Source organism: Perca fluviatilis, chromosome 16 (genome assembly GCF_010015445.1).
Source record: "Perca fluviatilis chromosome 16, GENO_Pfluv_1.0, whole genome shotgun sequence".
Classification (NCBI taxonomy): Eukaryota; Metazoa; Chordata; class Actinopteri; order Perciformes; family Percidae; genus Perca; species Perca fluviatilis.
The window spans coordinates 2,878,639-2,898,874 of record NC_053127.1 but is presented as its reverse complement, the minus strand read 5'-3'; the positions used below and the strand labels follow the sequence as shown (position 1 = coordinate 2,898,874).

The following is a 20,236-nucleotide window of genomic DNA, read 5'->3' as shown; positions in this document are numbered from 1 at the left end:
TGTAAGTCAATGGAGGCCAAACGGCGTTGATAAACACGCTAAAAAGCAAGTATGCGTCTTTATAACACACCAATAATGGCATACAAATTGGCATGTCATACATACACCACTACATAAGATCAGTCTGCTCTGTTAATCATTTATTTTATATACAGGATTAATCTTTAGTCAATCACTTATGCCAACTGACCAAACATTTCCCATCATGCCAAATTCCATTCACTAACTTTATCACATTAGGTCATCAGCCTCCTCCCTGACCAAACTGGTCGCGCCCTCATTTCCTGAAATCAAACAGCCTGACTCGATAACAGCAAATACTTTCTATTCATGTAGATATGTGTTATAAAACTACTGATAGCATGAACCTTTTTAACTCCATTAATAAGATACTGTTGTGAACAACTTTCAGTCATTTCTGCATGTTGCTGTGAGTGTAAACTGACTCTACTTACAAGTAAAAACGAACCTTTGAGAGAACTCCAGTCATTTTGTCCACACTTTCAACATAAGATATACAACAGAATGAAGATCTCTGTGAGTTTTACGCTGTTGCTGCTGCTCGGCGCCGTCTCCGCTGAAGAAAGTAACGATTATCAGCTGCCTTTTCCTCAAGATATCTACATTGCGCTGGAACAGATGACCGCCTCGTTGGATCAACAGAAGGCAGACATGAGATTGTTGCAAAGAGAGACTCAAGGTACAGTAATGAACTGTTGTACATCGTGTCATAGCAGTTCAGAGATATACAAAAGGAGAGAAATCTGTATTTTTCTATATATTGGAGCAAAGTAGAGCTGCACATAGCTACCGATTATTTTCATTGTGGATTAATGTGTTATTTGTTTAGTCTCTAAATGGTGAAAAATGTGGATCAGTGTTCCCCAAAAAGCCCAAGATGACGTCCTCAAATGTCTCGTTTTGTCCACAACTCAAAAATATTCAGTTTCCTGTCACAGAGGAGAGAAGAAACTAGAAAATATTCATATATCACACAAGTTTACCTCTTTTTACATAAAAAATGAAAAAATGGGATTATCAAAATAGTTTGAGAGTAATTTAATAATGACTAATCCATTAATCTTTGCAGCTCTAGAGCAATGACTAAATAAACTGTCTCTGATTTTGCAGAACAAGTATCACAGCTGAAGACTGAAGTGGACAAGCTGAAGCAACAACAGCAAGGTATTGTTTAGGGGTGCACGATTCAGAAAATGTAACGATTCGAATCAAAATCGATTTTCGATTCAAAAACAATTCTCGATTAAAAAGATTCACGTATGTAAATGTAATTACTTTTCCCATGTGATTGCAGTAGACATACAATTTATAAAAAAAAAAAAACATTAAAAAACAAATATAAATCGATTTTGAATCGGTAGAGCTTGAATCGCGATACGAATGTGAATAGATGTTTTTTTGCACACCCATAGTATTGTTCTCTGATAATTTTTCTTGCTGCTGGCTTTCTCTGTCTCTCTGTCTCTCTGTATCTCTCTCTCTCTCTCTCTGTCTCTCTTTCTGTGTCTCTCTCTCTCTCTCTGTCTCTCTCTCTGTCTCTCTGTCTCTCGCTCTCTGTCTCTCTGTCTCTCTGTCTCTCTGTCTCTCTCTCTCTCTCTCTGTGTCTCTCTGTCTCTCTCTCTCTTTGTGTCTCTCTATGTGTCTCTCTCTCTCTGTCTCTCTCCCTCTCTCTGTCTCTCTCCCTCTGTCTCCCCCTCTCTGTCTCTGTCTTTCTCTCTCTCTGTCTCTCTCCCTCTCTTTCTCTCTCTCTCTCTGTCTCTCTCTCCCAGGCCGACAGGTTGCGTTCTCAGCCTCTCTGTCGGCTGGGGGCCCAGCAGTAACTTTAGGACCCTTTCCCTCGGCTCCTACCCTGGTCTTCGCACACGTTGTCACCAACATCGGAAATGCCTACAACCCAAACTCAGGTAGCTCTGATTTTCTAACAATACATTTTAGGGATGCACTGATATCAACATACTGGCTGATTGTACGCACCGACAAACAAGGGTAAACACTGAATTTTTTAAAGTTATGTATTTATTTTTCGGAAAACATTATGTAAATAAATGTATTATGTGTTTAGTTACATAATAAATGTTCAGTGAATAATGTTCAGTGATGTTTTATTGGCGTGTTTATCAATGCCGTTTGGCCTCCATTGACTTACATTTCACTTGTATGTTGGTGTACTTGTTTCATTTTCCATTTAAAATGACAAAAACAAACGTCCAACAGGTGTGTTCACTGCCCCGGTGAGAGGAGCGTACCACTTTGACTGGTCGATCGGTGCACATGGAAACAACCTCAATCCTTCAGCTGCCTGGTTGGTCAAGAACTCAGAGCATGTTTTCATTGCATACGAGTATGAACCAGTCGGTTTTATGAGTTCTTCTAAAGGCGCTACGCTGTTACTGGAGGTGGGAGATGTTGTGTTTGTGAGTCTGGCGGGTGACACTAGGGCGTATGACGACATAAATCACCACACCACCTTCAGTGGCTCTCTGCTGTTCACCATGTAAGACAGAAACAGCAGCTCTGTGATAGTCACGCAGGTTTTGTCTTCATAGCACTTCATAGATTTAAACTGATTTCGTCTGAATCTAAATATCAATAAGTAATAATTGTCAACAGGAATCTTTTTCCTTCAAATATAAATTGATTAATGTTTCTGATTCTCTCTTGTTTCTGTCATTTTAATCAAATAATAAAGATATATCATTGCAATTATATCTGTGAGCATTTTCTTTATTCTGTTTGTTTCAACTTTAACTTATTGAAAGCAGATAATCAAATTCAACATCATTTCGTAAAGACACAATGAATGGTAAGCTGTTTTCACATATGAACTCTAGGGCTGGGACAATATGCTTTTGATTCTTTCACCATGGGTGAAAGAATTGGATATGCCGATTGGATATGTTTTGCGGTTTTAATTTATTGCAGAAATCTTGGACTTTTGAGCCCCAGACCAGCCCACCACTCCTTGCACTCCCTATCAACACATGTCCATAGCAGCCCATAATACTGCCACTAAGCTGAGTGGTGAGTAAGATAGTATGTTAATGTCTCACTGAGTCTAAAAGGCTGCCTGGCTCCTGATGGCAGGATGGATAAAGGTTGAGGGTACAGCATGGCTGTCATTAAGATGTCTTGTACAGCAAACAAGTGACAAGTCTGTAAATTAATCCTACATTGTGTCATTTTTTGAGTTGATTGTTAGCAAAAAACCTTTGTTCTTTCACATATATGAGCAAATTCATGTGCAATTACTGCCCCCCCATCATCACATACCCTCCACCATACCCCCCCATCATCACATACCCTTCACCATACCCCCCCATCATCACATACCCTTCACCATACCCCCCATCATCACATACCCTCCACCATACCCCCCCATCATCACATACCCTTCACCATACCCCCCCATCATCACATACCCTTCACCATACCCCACATCATCACATACCCTTCACCATACCTAGAGATTGGCATGGGGTACTTTCCATAAAATCATCTCTCAATGCAAATCAAACCAGCTATTAGGCTAACTGAAATAAAACCATGCCAATTTCTCTCAATCTCATATCCATATGCTAATTAGAGCCATTGGCACCTCTGCAGGAGCTCTCCACATACGTCATGGTTTGTTTCTGACAATATGTGGCACAGACGAACACAACGTTCACAGCCTGTAAATTGTTGTTGACTGCCGAAAATTAGGGAGATTGGCGGGAGATTTGCAGGCTTTTACGGGGACAAAAATCCCACTTTTCATGCAGTGTTCTCTTTTACCCTCCTCGAATCCGCTTTCCCTCTCGCGCTGCTGTTTACCTCTCCTTACCACCTCATGTGTCCTGTAACAGATCCTGATTTCCGGGTGATTGCTTTCAACAAGGAAGTTTGTCCTCAGACAACATGAAACTGAATAGAAAGATGGAGAGATCAGGTTGCCTCTGCCAGCTTGTGAATGACGGTAGGGAGTAGTATTAAAGACTGAAGGTCTAAATCAGGTCACAGGTTGGGGTTGTGGATGAGTTAAACAACTCAGGACGTTCACCCAGCAGACGTGGTTCGAGTCCCAAGTGTCACCTTTGTTTCACCAGTAACCCCGACGCGCAAAGGAGGTGCGAGGGCCCGTCCAACGCTGCTTGCAGCTTAAATTTAGTTTATATTTGACCTTTATAAATCAATGGTGTCCTGGCCAAGAAGGCAGCAAAGTTACACATTGATAACATACATACATACAATAAAATACAAATGGTTAGTAAGAGTAAACACTAAAAACCTATCCACCTTAATGAAATCTAAGGTGCAGAGGTCACTGTTTAAATGGGTTAGCAGTATCTTTCCACAGATATTGAGACCCACTTACTGTACTGGGAAATATAAGCTGTAGGATTTAGATGCTCCAATGACCACACCATTTCTGTAGAACAGATGTTTGAATAGATTCCAGTTTTATTTGGTAGCTGCTGAAACATGTCTTGCACAAATTATATAACAGTCACACATAACAAAATCAGGTAGTCACACACACACATACACACACACACACACACACACACCATGTTATCTCTGGTCACTAACTGGGAATTTAAACACTGAAGACACTGTGTGTGTGTGTGTGTGTGTGTGTGTGTGTGTGTGTGTGTGTGTGTGTGTGTGTGTGTGTGTGTGTGTGTGTGTGTGTGTAATACTTGTGGGATGTAATAATATACTGAGGAAACAAAGAGCAGACAGTGTTACACTTCCCATCCTGGTCCTGAGAGGGCAGCGGTTGGCTCACATTTGAGACTAAAGTAGATGTGTTGAACTGTAAAATGTATTCAGCAGCACGTTTCAGAGGAAGTGGAACCTGAGTTTTCAGCTCGTTATTATTGCACACTGCTGCACTTTGTTGTGTCTTCCTCTTGTTTTGATTCCTCTTGTCTTGTGTCCTTGGCCGAGGGATCAGATGTGTGGCGCAGAAAGTAAAGTAGGCTAGAGGTGAACAGCTTTACTCCTGGCTTGAGAATGGATGGTACATGCAGTTGAAAGCCATCTGTTCAGTGCCAACAGTCTGCTGAATCTCTCAGCTCCTATTCTGACCGGTGGTATAGGGCCACTGATAAACACCTTCGCGTTTAGGGAGCTGACTGTGTTCAGCAGATCCATAAAGTCACGTTACTGCACTTCAGACTGTTGCTTTACAACATCATGACCCTATATGCAGTATAATGTTTTTCACAGTTGGGTGTGCTGACCAAGGGCGTAAATCCCTACGGGGTTCACGACCCCCCCCCCATCTAAGGGTTGTCCCCCCCTAGAAATATCATTAAAACAATGCTGAGTATTGTAAATAACATAATGATGTACACTTAAATATCTGTGTAAGCAGTAAAACAATACAAACCCCAAAAAGTGTTTTTTAAGTTTAGAAACATTTTGAGTCCCCCCTCCCTTGCCTCAGAGTGGTTTGGTCCACTGCATGCTTTAGGATCTGCGCTACACCAAAGTCCTTCTAAATAGTCTCTGGCTACACTCACGGTGACAGTCCCATTCGGTAGTGACAGGAATGTAGTAAGTAGACGGTTCAAAGCTGTCTTATTCACATTAAACATCAGATTAAGTTTTTCTTTTCTCATATAGAAATGATGCTGAATAATTAATGAATTAGTCATGACAAAAAAGTTCGCTATGTTAGTGTAATATAATGTAACGTTACCTAGCTTGTTGGATAGAAATGCACCCACTACAACTAACGTTACCACGGCGATAAACCTTACGTTATTTGTGTGAACTTATATTAGGGTTAATTTTGGAGATCTACAGTTGTTTTTTGCTCAATATGAAATTAAGTGGCTGATCAGTTAAGTAGCCTATCCTCTGTCCCAGACATAACCTAATATTTATGTGGAGGACGCAAGATCTTTTTTATTGAATCACGAGAAACACTGAGAAGGAGGATAATGGTACAGTCTCCATGCTACACTAATGATACTATTAAGGCTTTCCTCTGTGTACACATGTCTTCTACGAGTATAATTGTGGCTGTATTATTTGTGTCCCCTTCAAAAATTGCTCTTCAAAAATGTTATGTTTATTGTCCCCCCCTACTGTTAGATCAGATTTACGCCCTTGGTGCTGACACAATATCCGGGATTCTTTGGGCCAAGTCAGACACCATGTCTTTGGGAAAACAGAGTATTTTGGTGTTTTAACTGCTTTTTACATCTTTTACAGCCAAGTCACCCACAATCAGATTTTGAGGCCCAGTCGTTAGCTTTCCCTGTAGCGTTTTACTTTTTAAATTGCTCTCAGTCCTTACCGTGCTGTGTGACGATGAGACACAATCCAGGTCATCAGATAGATGTGCTGCAGTGGAGCAAATCTGTTATCCACCTGCACACTCGATTGTTGGGGAGGCATTTTGTTGCTAATTCTCCCATTTGCAGCTGAGCCACGGCTGTATCCTACTAAGTGGGGTTGAAGAGGCGCTCTGCCTGGATGATAATGCAGGCCAGCCGTTCATATCACAAATCTCAGGGTGCTGTGCCCTGCCCGTTAGTCGTCCTCCCATTTCCCAGGAAAATTATTTACTCTTGGGCTTTGCACCTGTTCTAGGGAGGACTACCCTTGTTGATTTATTACCCGTTCCATAGCCCTCCTGTTTCTTTGCAGTCTTGTTGGTGCTAATTAGCCATGTGTTAGCATGCTTTTGTCCATTGTTTTGGGGCCATGGTAAAATGGTGTCATTCCCACATGATCTGTTCACTTCCACGTTTACTTCTAACCGGTAAATTTTGGTTTCCAGAACTACAATCTTCTGAAGCAGTTTGTAGTAGACATCCACGGAGAAGGGAGGCATCTTGCTGCTAAATAGCTTTAGCTACAGTCACTGTAGGACAGGCTTGAGCTACTGGTAGGCCACGCTCATGCAGAAAAATGTTGAAAAATGGCAATAGCCTACTACGTCTACAAAAAATGTATAGTCCAGTGATTTACAAGTATCCAAGATACGCTGCTCATAGTTTCTCTCAGCGGAAAAGCAAGATTATCAGCAGAAATATGCAAGCAGAGGCAGGAGCAAGCAGCAAAGAGTCTGCACAGTAAGAAGCAGGAAGCGGTAGAGCAACAAAATAGAAAATATTAAGCTATTTAATACAAACGTTTGCTTGCAAACCTTTAGCGACCGAAGCTGCAGTGGTAAGACAAGGCGAAGATGTGTGCTCAGAGTATTTATTTCCCCGGTCACCGGATGCGGCGTTCAAAGTCTGCTGTCCAATGGGGATTCAGAGTGTTCTTGAAGGTGTGTGAACTACGTGCCTGGAGTTCATAGACTTCTGATTATTTTGGGGACTTTTTCATATGGGAGTGTGCAATCTCCAGGCTGACAAAATTACGTGTATGCCTCGATCTCTTTGTCTGTGGCCACATGTTTTCTTTGTCTCAGAAAGCAGTCAGGCTGCGGAGTTTCCTGCAGGCCGCAGTTGTCTCAGGCACATGTTTACCGTATGTATCCTTGTTTAAAATCCGTTCTTTGTTTAAAATCAAGTTTAACACTGGTTTAAGTGGTCCCAACAATGTTATGTTCAATTTGTCATTGAATATCCAAATTTCTGGGTTCCCAGTCAGAAACTACATATGTGTCTATGGCACAGACTGCATAAAACAGGCCTATGGTCGGAAATGTCAACTCTGAAATATATAACATTATTTGCTCTATGAAAGACATTGACAAAGATGAAAACTAAGGACATTTACTTGATCATTTTATTTTAGTTAGTTTTGCAAACAGACATCACAGTTTTAGTTAGTTATCGTTATTTTGTAATGCCTCGTTTTTATTTTTATTTCATTTAACCACAATGCTTTTTTCCTCCTAGTTTTTGTTATTTTGTTAGTTTTCGTTAATGATTATAACCTTAGTCAACATACAAACATGGGAAGATAAGGCCAAGTTTAAAGGTACCCTTTAACAATGTAATCATAGATCATCAATGTGTTTCTCTTCTCTGGAAAATGTTCTGTGATATGGGGAAGAAGTGCTTACACTCTTGTTAATCAAACCGACATTTACATATCATGTGTGACAATGTAAATTAACAATTCAACATCTGTGACGTCCTTTTTGTCCCTTTTTTTCTGAAGGGCTTCTATATAAAGCTCACACAGGTTTACAGACGGCACAGTTCAACAGTAAGCTGCCAGAACGAGAATGAAGATCTCTGTGAGTTTCACGCTGTTGCTGCTGCTCGGCTCAGTCCCCGCAAGTGAAAGTGTTGAATGCCAGCGGACTTCTCCTCCAGACATCTACGCTGCGCTGAGAGAGATGACCGCCTCGTTGGTTCAGCTGAAGGCAGACATGAGATTCCTGCAGTCTCAAGGTACAGTAATGGACTATTGTACATTGTGTCATAGCAGTTCAAAAATATAAAATAAAGGATATAAATAGGTATTGTTCTCTGATCATTTTGAGAGATTTACAGCCAGACATTTTATTTTTACTAGTGCTGTTAAACGATTAAAATATTGAATCGCGATTAATCACATTAATGTCATAGTTAACTCGCAATTAATCGAACATTTGTATCTATTCTAAATGTCCCTTGCTTTTAGGAGCTTATTTAGGGTTCTTCTTTTCGCACATTCTACATATACATATATAAGATACGATAAGATATACTTTATTGGCCCCGAAGGGAACTTTGTTTTGGACTCTGTCCGTTCTGCAGCTTTACAAGGACAACACAAAATACAGAAAATAAGCATCTCTCAACACATACTCTCATGCAACACAAAACATGCTCTCATATACATTAGACAGGTACCTATATAGTAATACTCTCATATACATTAGACAGGTACCTATATAGTAATACTCTCATATACATTAGACAGGTCCCTATATAGTAATACTCTCATATACATTAGACAGGTACCTATATAGTAATACTCTCATATACATTAGACAGGTACCTATATAGTAATACTCTCATATACATTAGACAGGTCCCTATATAGTAATACTCTCATATACATTAGACAGGTACCTATATAGTAAGCACATTAAATACTCCTTATAGTGGTAGTTTTTAATTGAACAACCCTGTACGTATTGCATAAAAAGACATAATGCAAACTTTGATAGGACTCAAAATGATCAGTTTAATATTTGATGATTTCTGTCTCTCTCTGTCTCTCTCTCTCTCTCTCTGTCTCTCTCTCTCTGTCTCTCTCTCCCCTCTCTCTCTCTCTCTCTCTCTATCTGTCTCTCTCTCCTCTCTATCTGTCTCTCTCTTCTCTCTCTCTATCTGTCTCTCTCTCCTCTCTCTCTCTCTCTTGCTCTCTCCTCTCTCTGTCTGTCTCTCTCTCTCTGTCTATCTCTCTCCCTTCTCTCTATCTGTCTCTGTCTCTCTCTCTCCCCCTCTCTCTATCTCTCTCTGTCTCTCTCTCTCCCCCCTCTCTCTCTATCTGTCTCTCTCTCTGTCTCTCAAATTCAAATTCAAAGAGGCTTTATTAGCATGACCATATTGACATACAGTATTGCTAAAGCCCATAAACAGTGAAACATTAACATCCAGTAGTCCAGTAGGATGCAGACAATAAACATTAAGTCAACATTTGTATAAAAGCTACAATCATGTCAACACAATGTAACAATATGAACAACACTGATGATATCAGCAACAACATGAAAACAAGAATATTACAGGTGTGTGTGTGTGTGTGTGTGTGTGTGTGTGTGTGTGTGTGTGTGTGTGTGTGTGTGTGTGTGTGTGTGTGTGTGTGTGTGTGTGTGTGTCTTTGTGTGTGTGTATATCTGTGTGTATCTGTGTGTATGGGGGTGGTCACTCACTGTTCCTCAGAGTGTGGCAGGTAAAGACATATTCTGCTGCTAGACTGCAGCTCTCTGGCTGTTCTCCCAGCAGGATCGGCATTTTATTGATGTTAGTTATTTGGTCAAATGTCGGTTGTTTGTGTTTGAATTTGGGGAAATATTTAGTTCTGATTGGCTGCAGCTCTGTGCATTCTGTCAGAGAAGGGAAGCGCGGTGCTCGACTTCGTCTCTCTTACACAGCTGGCAGAAGCTCCTCTTTGGGCAGCCATGATTGTTTGTGGCGGCCTGTCTCGTTGGCCGAGGCTGTGTTCACTGAGTCTGCACTTGGTCAGTGTAGATCTCAGTTTGGTATCGGTCACTGTGGTCAGGTAGTCTGCCACAGTGTACTCTCTCTTTAGGGACAGGTAGCTCTGCATTTTGCTTTGTGCTTTTGTTTGTGTGTTCCAGTTGATGATGTAGTTTTGTTTCTGTTGTGTTATAATCTGGTTAACTCTGATTGGTTGGTTCCCAGACTTCATTCAAAGTGGACAGAAACTAAATAAAACTATCACAAGCCATCTTGGTTAATCTTTCCACTGTTCCAACAATCACCACTCTGGTTTGGTTGAAATAAACCCTTAATTCACCCATTTACATGTGGAGATATGCTGGCTCTATACACGCTAAAAGTCCTGATTATTTACATGGAGTCTGGTGGAGATATGCTGGCTCTATACACACTAAAAGTCCTGATTATTTACATGGAGTCTGGTGGAGATATGCTGGCTCTATACACGCTAAAAGTCCTGATTATTTACATGGAGTCTGGTGGAGATATGCTGACTCTATACACGCTAAAAGTCCTGATTATTTATATGGAGTCTGGTGGAGATATACTGGCTCTATACACGCTAAAAGTCCTGATTATTTACATGGAGTCTGGTGGAGATATGCTGGCTCTATACACGCTAAAAGTCCTGATTATTTACATGGAGTCTGGTGGAGATATGCTGGCTCTATACACACTAAAAGTCCTGATTATTTACATGGAGTCTGGTGGAGATATGCTGGCTCTATACACGCTAAAAGTCCTGATTATTTACATGGAGTCTGGTGTCTACAGGTGTGTTCACTGCCCCGGTGAGAGGAGCGTACAACTTTCAGTGGTGGGTTGGTGCATTTGGAAACAATGGCTGGGGTTCAGGTTCTTGGTTGGTCAAGAACGCAGACCAACTTTTCATGGCATATGAGCAACAGGCGGCCGGTTTTATGAGTTCTTCTAAAGGCATGACGCTTCTGCTGGAGGTGGGAGACATCGTCTTTATTCGTCTGCAGGCTAACACTGCTGTGTTTGATGACCCAGGGCACCACAACACCTTTAGTGGGCATCTGCTGTTCCCCATGTGAGACAGAAACAGCAGCTCTGTGATAGTCACGCAGGTTTTTGTTGTCTTAAACAAGTCTTGATAGCACTTCATAGGTTTTCTCTGATTTCATCTGCATCCAAATAATAATAAGTAATAATTGTCGACGGGAATCTTTTATTCCTTCAAATATAAATTGATTAATGTTTCTGATTCTCTCTTGTTTCTGTCATTTTAATCAAATAAACATATATTATTGCAATTATATCTGTGCGTTTCTTTATTGTTCTTGTTTCAACTTTAACTTATTGAAAGCAGATAATCAAATTCAACATCATAGCAGTATAAAGAAACAACGAATGGTAAGCTGTTTTCACATATGAGCTCTAGGGCTGGGACAATATGCTTTTGTCCAGGGTTTGATTCTTTCACCATTCATGGGTGCCGATTGGATATATTTTATATATTTCACGGTTTTAATTTATTGCAAAAATCTTGGACTTTTGAGCCTGTTAAAATCATTACATTATACAATAATAGACAGGGACCACTGAAGATATATTAAAGTTCATTTTACTTGAGAACCCAACAAGGAGGCAGTCTCCACACTACAGAATAGTACAGATAATCACCTAACGAAAAGCTCTCTACAGCTCTTTTTTTTATAATAAATGTAATAAATCATGATACACAGTAGATGTTCGTCAATTGTTATCTTGTCAGAGTCGATGAGGTCTCCCCTATCTGGTCTGGGAGGGCATGTATGCCCTCAGGAACACACCGCGCTTAGACAAGGACAAGCAATGGCTCCATGTTCTCTTGTTTAGAGTATTCAGTAAAATATTATTCTATGCAAACAGTTTAATAATAAGAAGAGAAAGTATGTAAATCAAAATTTCCCTAACAGAGCCCCAGACCAGCCCACCACTCCTTGCACTCCCCATCAACACATGTCCATAGCAGCCCATAATACTGCCACTAAGCTGAGTGGTGAGTAAGATAGTATGTTAATGTCTCACTGAGTCTAAAAGGCTGCCTGGCTCCTGATGGCAGGATGGATAAAGGTTGAGGGTACAGCATGGCTGTCATTAAGATGTCTTGTACAGTAAACAAGTGACAAAGATGATGATGACATCGTTGCAAATGCAATGATGATTGGCTGGGTGGGTGGATGCCCTGCTCACGCTGTCTCACTGCACGCTCTGACTACCACTAAACACAAGACAGCGACAATGGCAGCGACGCGTTAACGGGTCCTCGCTACGGTGGAAACCTGATGACGAGACAAGAGGCTTTTGATTGACAACCTAGATGTCCCCCGTATGTGAAATACACAGCACATAGAAGATCTTTACAACCAAACAATTACAATTGATTACTCACGTTCTGACAACCACTTCTACCTTGGTCACAGAAGCTTCTGCTCAGCTGGAGGATCAAAGGCCTGCTTGTCAGATTGCTGCAAACCCCGCGGTTAAAGAGGAGTCCACCACCTCCCTTTTTCAGGGTGAAGTGGAGGACAAGGAGAAAAAAAAAGGAAAAAAGGAAAAAAGTCTTCCAAAAAGGAAACAAAAAGACTTACAAGGTTTTTTGGGTCCCCTTGCTCAAGATGAACACAGGTGGTTTTATTTTATTTGAAGCAAAAAGTTAACAAAACAAATTAGCAAAAGAAAGAATAAATGGAAAAATGAACTAAGTTCAATCACTCAAAAATGCTCCAAGACTCAGGATGCCCCTACAGCAAGGGTGAAGGTTGAGAGAGCCAAGAGCCACGAGTCAAACGGCAAGGGCGAAAAACTTTCGTTGGCAAAGCACTAATATTTATATGTACATTTTCATGGGGTTCAACCCCCCATCACAGTGAGGTGTGTTTTTCCATCTTATTTTACCTTCCATGGCAATACAATCTTAATGCAGCTATCAGGCTGGACATACGTAAAAACATCTCATGTGACGATATTTCCTATATGCATATGCAATTACCATCTAACATACAATCTAACGGCTCAGTTCATCAATAAGTCAATGCAGCCGTCTTTCTCTCTCCTGTGTGCATCTAGGGCACTTCCTCTTTCCAGCTGCAGGTTCAAGCAGACAGTTACACAACACTCCTTATCCTTCTGAGGCCTCTTGCAAATACTTCCTCTCTCTGACTGCAGGGTCAAACGGGCAGTTACACACAGTTATTCATACTATGATGTCTCTAAGCATGTTTTATAGTAATATCAGTAACACATAATTTAGCATGATTATATTTCTAACCAATCATATAGTTTTAGAAGCGAATCAACACTCACAAACCAAAATCAAAAGCAGTATTATAGTTTCAAGAGCAATAATATATTTTAGCTGTTTTTGGGTTAACTCATGTCAAAAGCAGAAGCACACTCTCAACTGTTCTCGAGCTAATACATTTCAAAAGCAGAAGTATAGTTTTGGCTGTTTTTTGGATTAATATAACTACATTTCAAAAAGCAGGAGTATAGTTTTAGCTGTTTTTTGGATTAATACAAATACATTTCAAAAAGAAGGAGTATAGTTTTAGCTGTTTTTTGGATTGTCACATACCCTCGTTCAACAGAACACAGCACAAATAATCTGCAGGTTTTAAGTTCAATTCATCGAGATGAATACAGAAAGAACAACATATTTATGAATTATATTAACTAAACTATCTACTTTCTCTTAATGCGACTTTATTATGTTTTAGTAGGGTCAACATTACCACACAGTGAGAGAGCTACAGGACAGATGTACGTAATAAAAAGGTAAGACAAGATATTTATAAGCAAAACACACTCACACTCACATTATGCATCTGTGTGTACCTATGTATTTGAACTTTCCCTCCTAGTTTTCGTTATTTCGTTCGTTTTCGTTAACGATTATAGTCTTGGTCAACATACATGGGAAGATAAGGCCAAGTTTAAAGGTACCCTTTAACAATGTAACCATTGACTATCAATGTGTTCATCTTTTCTAGGAAATGTTCTGCAATACGGGGGAGAAGTGGTTACACCCTTGTTCATGATACTGACCTTTACAAATCTTGTGAAATACAGTATGATTGATTTGTGTTTCGGGAAATGAAGAAATCTCATCTGTGACGTCCTTTTTGCTGTAGGCTTCTATATAATGGCTCACACAGGTTTACAAACGGCAAAGTTAAACAGTAAGCTGCCAGTGCGAGAATGAAGATCTTTGTGAGTTTTTCGCTGTGGCTGCTGCTCGGCGCCGTCTCTGCTGAAAAAAGTACCAACTATCAGCTGCCTTTTCCTCAAGACATCTACGCTGCGCTGAAACAGATAACTGCCTCGTTGGATCAACAGAAGGCAGACATGAGCTTGTTGCAAAGAGAGACTCAAGGTACAGTAATGAACTGTTGTACATCGTGTCATAGCAGTTCAGAGATATACAAAATGAGAGAAATCTGTATTTTTCTATATATTGGAGCAAAGTAGAGCTGCACATAGCTACCGATTATTTTCATTGTGGATTAATGTGTTATTTGTTTAGTCTCTAAATGGTGAAAAATATGGATCAGTGTTCCCAAAAAGCCCAAGATGACGTCCTCAAATGTCTCGTTTTGTCCACAACTCAAAGATATTCAGTTTCCTGTCACAGAGGAGAGAAGAAACTAGAAAATATTCATATTTAACAATCTGACATCACACAAGTTTACCTGTTTTTACATAAAAAATGAAAAATGGGATTATCAAAATAGTTTGAGAGTAATTTAATAATGACTAATCCATTAATTTTTGCGGCTCTAGAGCAATGACTAAATAAACTGTCTCTGATTTTGCAGAACAAGTATCACAGCTGAAGACTGAAGTGGACAAGCTGAAGCAAGAACAGCAAGGTATTGTTTAGGGGTGCACGATTCAGAAAATGTAACGATTCGATTCAAAATCGATTTTCGATTCAAAAACAATTCTCGATTAAAAAGATTCACGGTATGTAAATGTAATTACTTTTCCCATGTGATTGCAGTAGACATACAATTTATAAAAAAACATTAAAAAACAAATATGAATCGATTTTGAATCGGTAGAGCTTGAATCGCGATACGAATGTGAATAGATTTTTTTGCACACCCATAGTATTGTTCTCTGATAATTTTTCTTGCTGCTGGCTCTCTCTGTCTCTCTGTCTCCCTGTCTCTCTCTCTCTGTCTCTCTCTCTGTTTCTCTCTCTGTCTCTCACTCTCTGTCTCTCTGTCTCTCTGTCTCTCTGTCTCTCGCTCTCTGTCTCTCTCTCTCTCTGTGTCTCTCTGTCTCTCTCTCTGTGTCTCTCTATGTGTCTCTCTCTCCCTCTCTCTCTCTCCCTCTGTCTCCCCCTCTCTGTCTCTGTCCCTCTCTCTCTCTGTCTCTCTCCCTCTCTTTCTCTCTCTCTCTCTGTCTCTCTCCCTCCCAGGCCGACAGGTTGCGTTCTCAGCCTCTCTGTCGGCTGGGGGCCCAGCAGTAACTTTAGGACCCTTTCCCTCGGCTCCTACCCTGGTCTTCAAACACGTTGTCACCAACATCGGAAATGCCTACAACTCAAACTCAGGTAGCTCTGATTTTCTAACAATACATTTTAGGGATGCACTGATATCAACATACTGGCTGATTGTACGCACCGATAAACAAGGGTAAACACTGAATTTTTTAAAGTTATGTATTTATTTTTCGCAAAACATTATGTAAATAAATGTATTATGTGTTTATTCACATAATAAATGTTCAGTGAATAATGTTCAGTGATGTTTTATTGGCGTATTTATCAATGCGGTTTGGCCTCCATTGACTTACATTTCACTTGTATGTTGGTGTACTTGTTTCATTTTCCATTTAAAATGACAAAAACAAACGTCCAACAGGTGTGTTCACTGCCCCGGTGAGAGGAGCGTACAACTTTGACTGGTCGATCGGTGCACATGCAAACAACCGCAATCCTTCAGCTGCCTGGTTGGTCAAGAACACAGAGAATGTTTTCATTGCATATGAGTCTGAGCCAGCCGGTTTTATGAGTTCTTCTAAAGGCGCTACGCTGCTGCTGGAGGTGGGAGATGTTGTGTTTGTGCGTCTGGCGGGTGACACTAGGGCGTATGACGACATAAATCACCACACCACCTTCAGTGGGTCTCTGCTGTTCACCATGTAAGACAGAAACAGCAGCTCTGTGATAGTCACGCAGGTTTTGTCTTCATAGCACTTCATAGATTTTCTCTGATTTCATCTGAATCTAAATATCAATAAGTAATAATTGTCGACAGGAATCTTTTTTCCTTCAAATATAAATTGATTAATGTTTCTGATTCTCTCTTGTGTCTGTAATTTTAATCAAATAATAAAGATATATCATTGCAATTATATCTGTGAGCATTTTCTTTATTCTGTTTGTTTCAACTTTAACTTATTGAAAGCAGATAATCAAATTCAACATCATAGCAGTATGAAGAAACAATGAATGGTAAGCTGTTTTCACATATGAACTCTAGGGCTGGGACAATATGCTGTTGATTCTTTCACCATTCATGGGTGCCGATTGGATATGTTTTGCGGTTTTAATTTATTGCAAAAATCTTGGACTTTTGAGCCCCAGACCAGCCCACCACTCCTTGCACTCCCCATCAACACATGTCCATAGCAGCCGATAATACTGCCACTAAGCTGAGTGGTGAGTAAGATAGTATGTTAATGTCTCACTGAGTCTAAAAGGCTGCCTGGCTCCTGATGGCAGGATGGATAAAGGTTGAGGGTACAGCATGGCTGTCATTAAGATGTCTTGTACAGTTAACAAGTGACAAATCTGTAAGTTAAACCTACATTGTGTCATTTTTTGAGTTGATTCTTAGCAAAAAACCCTTTGTTCTTTCACAAATATGAGCTCATTCATGTGCAATTACTGCCACCACATCATCACATACCCTTCACCATTCCCCCACATCATCACATACCCTTCACCATACCCCAAATTATCAAATACCCTTCACCATACCTAGAGATTGGCATGGGGTACTTTCCATAAAATCATCTCTCAATGCAAATCAAACCAGCTATTAGGCTAACTGAAATAAAACCATGCCAATCTCTCTAAATCTCTCTCAATCTCATATCCAAATGCTTATTAGAGCCATTGGCACCTCTGTGGGAGCTCTCCACATACGTCATGGTTTGTTTCCGACAATATGTGGCACAGACGAACACAACGTTCACGACCTGCAAATTGTCGTTAACTGCCGAAAATTAGGGAGATTGCGGGAGATTGGCGGGAGATTTGCAGGCGTTTACGGGGACGAAAATCCCACTTTTAATGCAGTGTTCTCTTTTACCCTCCTATTAATCCGCTTTCCCTCTCGCGCTGCTGTTTACCTCTCCTCACCACCTCGTGTCCTGTAACAGATCCTGATTTCCGGGTGATTGCTTTCAACAAGGAAGTTTGTCCTCAGACAACATGAAACTGAATAGAAAGATGGAGAGATCAGGTTGCCTCTGCCAGCTTGTGAATGATGGTAGGGAGTAGTATTAAAGACTGAAGGTCTAAATCAGGTCACAGGTTGGGGTTGTGGATGAGTTAAACAACTCAGGACTTTCACCCAGCAGACGTGGTTCGAGTCCCAAGTGTCACCTTTGTTTCACCAGTAACCCCGACGAGCAAGGAGGTGCAAGGGCCCGTCCAACGCTGCTTGCAGCTTAAATTTATTTTATATTTGACATTTATAAATCAATGATGTCTTGGCAAAGAAGGCAGCAAAGTTACACGTTGTTAACATACATACATACAATTACATACAAATGGTACAGAGTAAACACTAAAAACCCATCCACCTTAATGAAATCCAAGGTGCAGAGGTAAATGTTTAAAGGAACACGCCGACTTATTGGGAATTTAGCTTATTCACCGTAACCCCCAGAGTTAGACAAGTCGATACATATCCTTCTCATCTCCGTGCGTGCTGTAATGTTGTCTGTCGGCTCCAGTGGCATCAGCCCATCACAGAACAGGCAGGTGAATGGTTCCAGTAATCCTACTGCTCCGAATAAGTGACAAAATGTTCCTATTTACATGTTGTGATTGGTAGAGTCACAGCGTGTACAAAAAACAACGTAACATGAGACACAGCCGTCTTCTAACCGTAAACAAACTGGGAACTATATTCTCAGGCGGAAGAATATAGTACATGGGCGGAGTGATATGCTCGCAGCAAGCCTGTCTGCGAATATAGTTCCCGGTTTGTTTACTGTTAGAAGATGGCTGTGTCTCATGTTACGTTGTTTTTTGTACACGCTGTGACTCTACAAATCACAACATGTAAACAGGAACATGTTGGTGTTATTTTGTCACTTTTGTCACAATTCGGAGCAGTAGGCTAGTTGGAACCAGTTACCTGCAGGATCTGTGCTGGGCTAAGCTAATGCTGGAGCCGTCAGACAGCATTACAGCACGCACGGAGATGAGAAGGGTATGTATATAACTGGTGGAGAGGCGAGAGACCACACGGTATTCACTCCGGGAAATCGTGTCGAGGCGGGCCTTTATCCTCACCAGCCGTCCGCTGCGTTTACCCCTGCGGCGGTAGCGTTTCCGCCGAGGAAGTGGAGCTGTAGGTCTTTGGCAGAGAGTTGAATATCCATTAGTGCCTGGCGATCATACACCAGCAGAGGGTTAACATTTTGTGCAACAAGTGACAAAAACAGCGGTGACAGACGACAAGCCGCTAACACTGGCGCCATCTTGCCTCTTGCCCACAAAACCGCAATAGCCTACATATCGCACAAATGACACAATACATTGACATAATGCACAACTCCAATAGCCTATGTATTGCACAATTAACATATTGGACAACCCAAATAGCCTACGTATTGCACAAATGACATAATGCATATAAACATATAGTAAGCACATGAACTATTCCTTTCATTGGCATTTTTTAATTGAACAACCCTGTCGGCTACATTCTCCGCAATACGTGTAGCACAGCCCCTATACAATGAGATATTGCACAACTAACATATTGCCCAAGCCCAATAGCCTACGTATTGTCTCAAATGATACAATGTACACAATGTACTGACATAATGCACAACCCAAATAGCCAACGTATTGCACAACTAACATATTGCACAACCCAAATAGCCTACGTATTGCACAACTAACATATTGCACAACCCAAATAGCTGACGTATTGCACTAATGACACATTTCCACATAGCCTATGCAGTACACAATTACACACGCGGGACACAATCCCCGGTCTCCTGGATGAAAGTCCTGTGTTTGACCCATCTTCCACCCTGACCAACCTCCCTACATGGATTTTTGCCCTTTCATACTACTCGCTACGGTATCACTTCACACGCAATCGCAAGGTAATGTAAGTCAATGGAGGCCAAACGGCGTTGATAAACACACTAAAAAGCAAGTATGCGTCTTGATAACATGCCAATAATGGCATACGAATTGGCATGTCACACATATGCCAATCCATGAGATCAGTCTGCTCTGTTAATCATTTGTTTTATACACAGGATTAACCTTTAGTCAATCACTTATGCCAGCTGACCAACTATTTCCCATCAGGCCAAATTCCATTCACTAACTTTATCACATTAGGTCATCAGCCTCCCTGAACAAATTGGTCACCCCCTCATCTCCTGACATCAAACAGCCTGACTGAATAACAGCAAAGACTTTCTATTCATGTAGTTATGTGTTATAAAACTACTGATAGCATGAACCTTTTATGAGCCGTTTAACTTATTAACTCCTTTAATAAGATACTGTTGTGAACAACCTTCAGTCACTTTCTGCACTTTGCTGTGAGTGTAAACTGACTCTACTTACAAGTAAAAATGAGCTTTTGAGAGAACGCCAGTAATTTTGTCCACACTTTCAACATAAGATATACAACAGAATGAAGATCTCTGTGAGTTTTACGCTGTGGCTGCTGCTCGGCGCCGTCTCCGCTGAAGAAAGTACCGATTATACGCTGCCTTTTCCTCAAGATATCTACGCTGCACTGGGACAGGTGACTGCCTCGTTGGATCAACTGAACGCAGACATGAGATTGTTGCAAAGAGAG

The 20,236-nt window shown here is 40.8% G+C and overlaps 2 protein-coding genes across 4 annotated transcripts in view; both read left to right on the top strand.

Annotated features, from left to right (window-relative positions):
• The first annotated feature begins 412 nt into the window (after positions 1–412).
• Positions 413–20,236, top strand: part of LOC120543771 (complement C1q-like protein 4) — a 25,234-nt gene continuing 5,410 nt past the window's right edge. Inside the window, exons 1-4 of one of the 3 annotated variants that reach the window (XM_039777006.1) lie at positions 413–700; positions 1,132–1,185; positions 1,791–1,925; positions 10,926–11,339. In XM_039777006.1, the coding sequence (XP_039632940.1) occupies positions 526–700; positions 1,132–1,185; positions 1,791–1,925; positions 10,926–11,209 (648 nt within the window). In that variant the 5' untranslated portion in view covers positions 413–525 and the 3' untranslated portion in view covers positions 11,210–11,339. Of the gene's footprint in view, positions 701–1,131; positions 1,186–1,790; positions 1,926–2,235; positions 2,611–10,925; positions 11,340–20,236 lie in introns of those variants that run through there. The other 2 variants (XM_039777004.1, XM_039777003.1) reach the window with 2 other exon arrangements.
• LOC120543770 (complement C1q-like protein 4) lies at positions 14,306–16,520 on the top strand. The gene is made up of 4 exons (XM_039777002.1): positions 14,306–14,532; positions 14,975–15,028; positions 15,583–15,717; positions 16,028–16,520. The coding sequence occupies exons 1-4, from the start codon at positions 14,358–14,360 to the stop codon at positions 16,309–16,311; spliced, it is 648 nt and encodes a 215-aa protein (XP_039632936.1). The 5' UTR covers positions 14,306–14,357; the 3' UTR covers positions 16,312–16,520.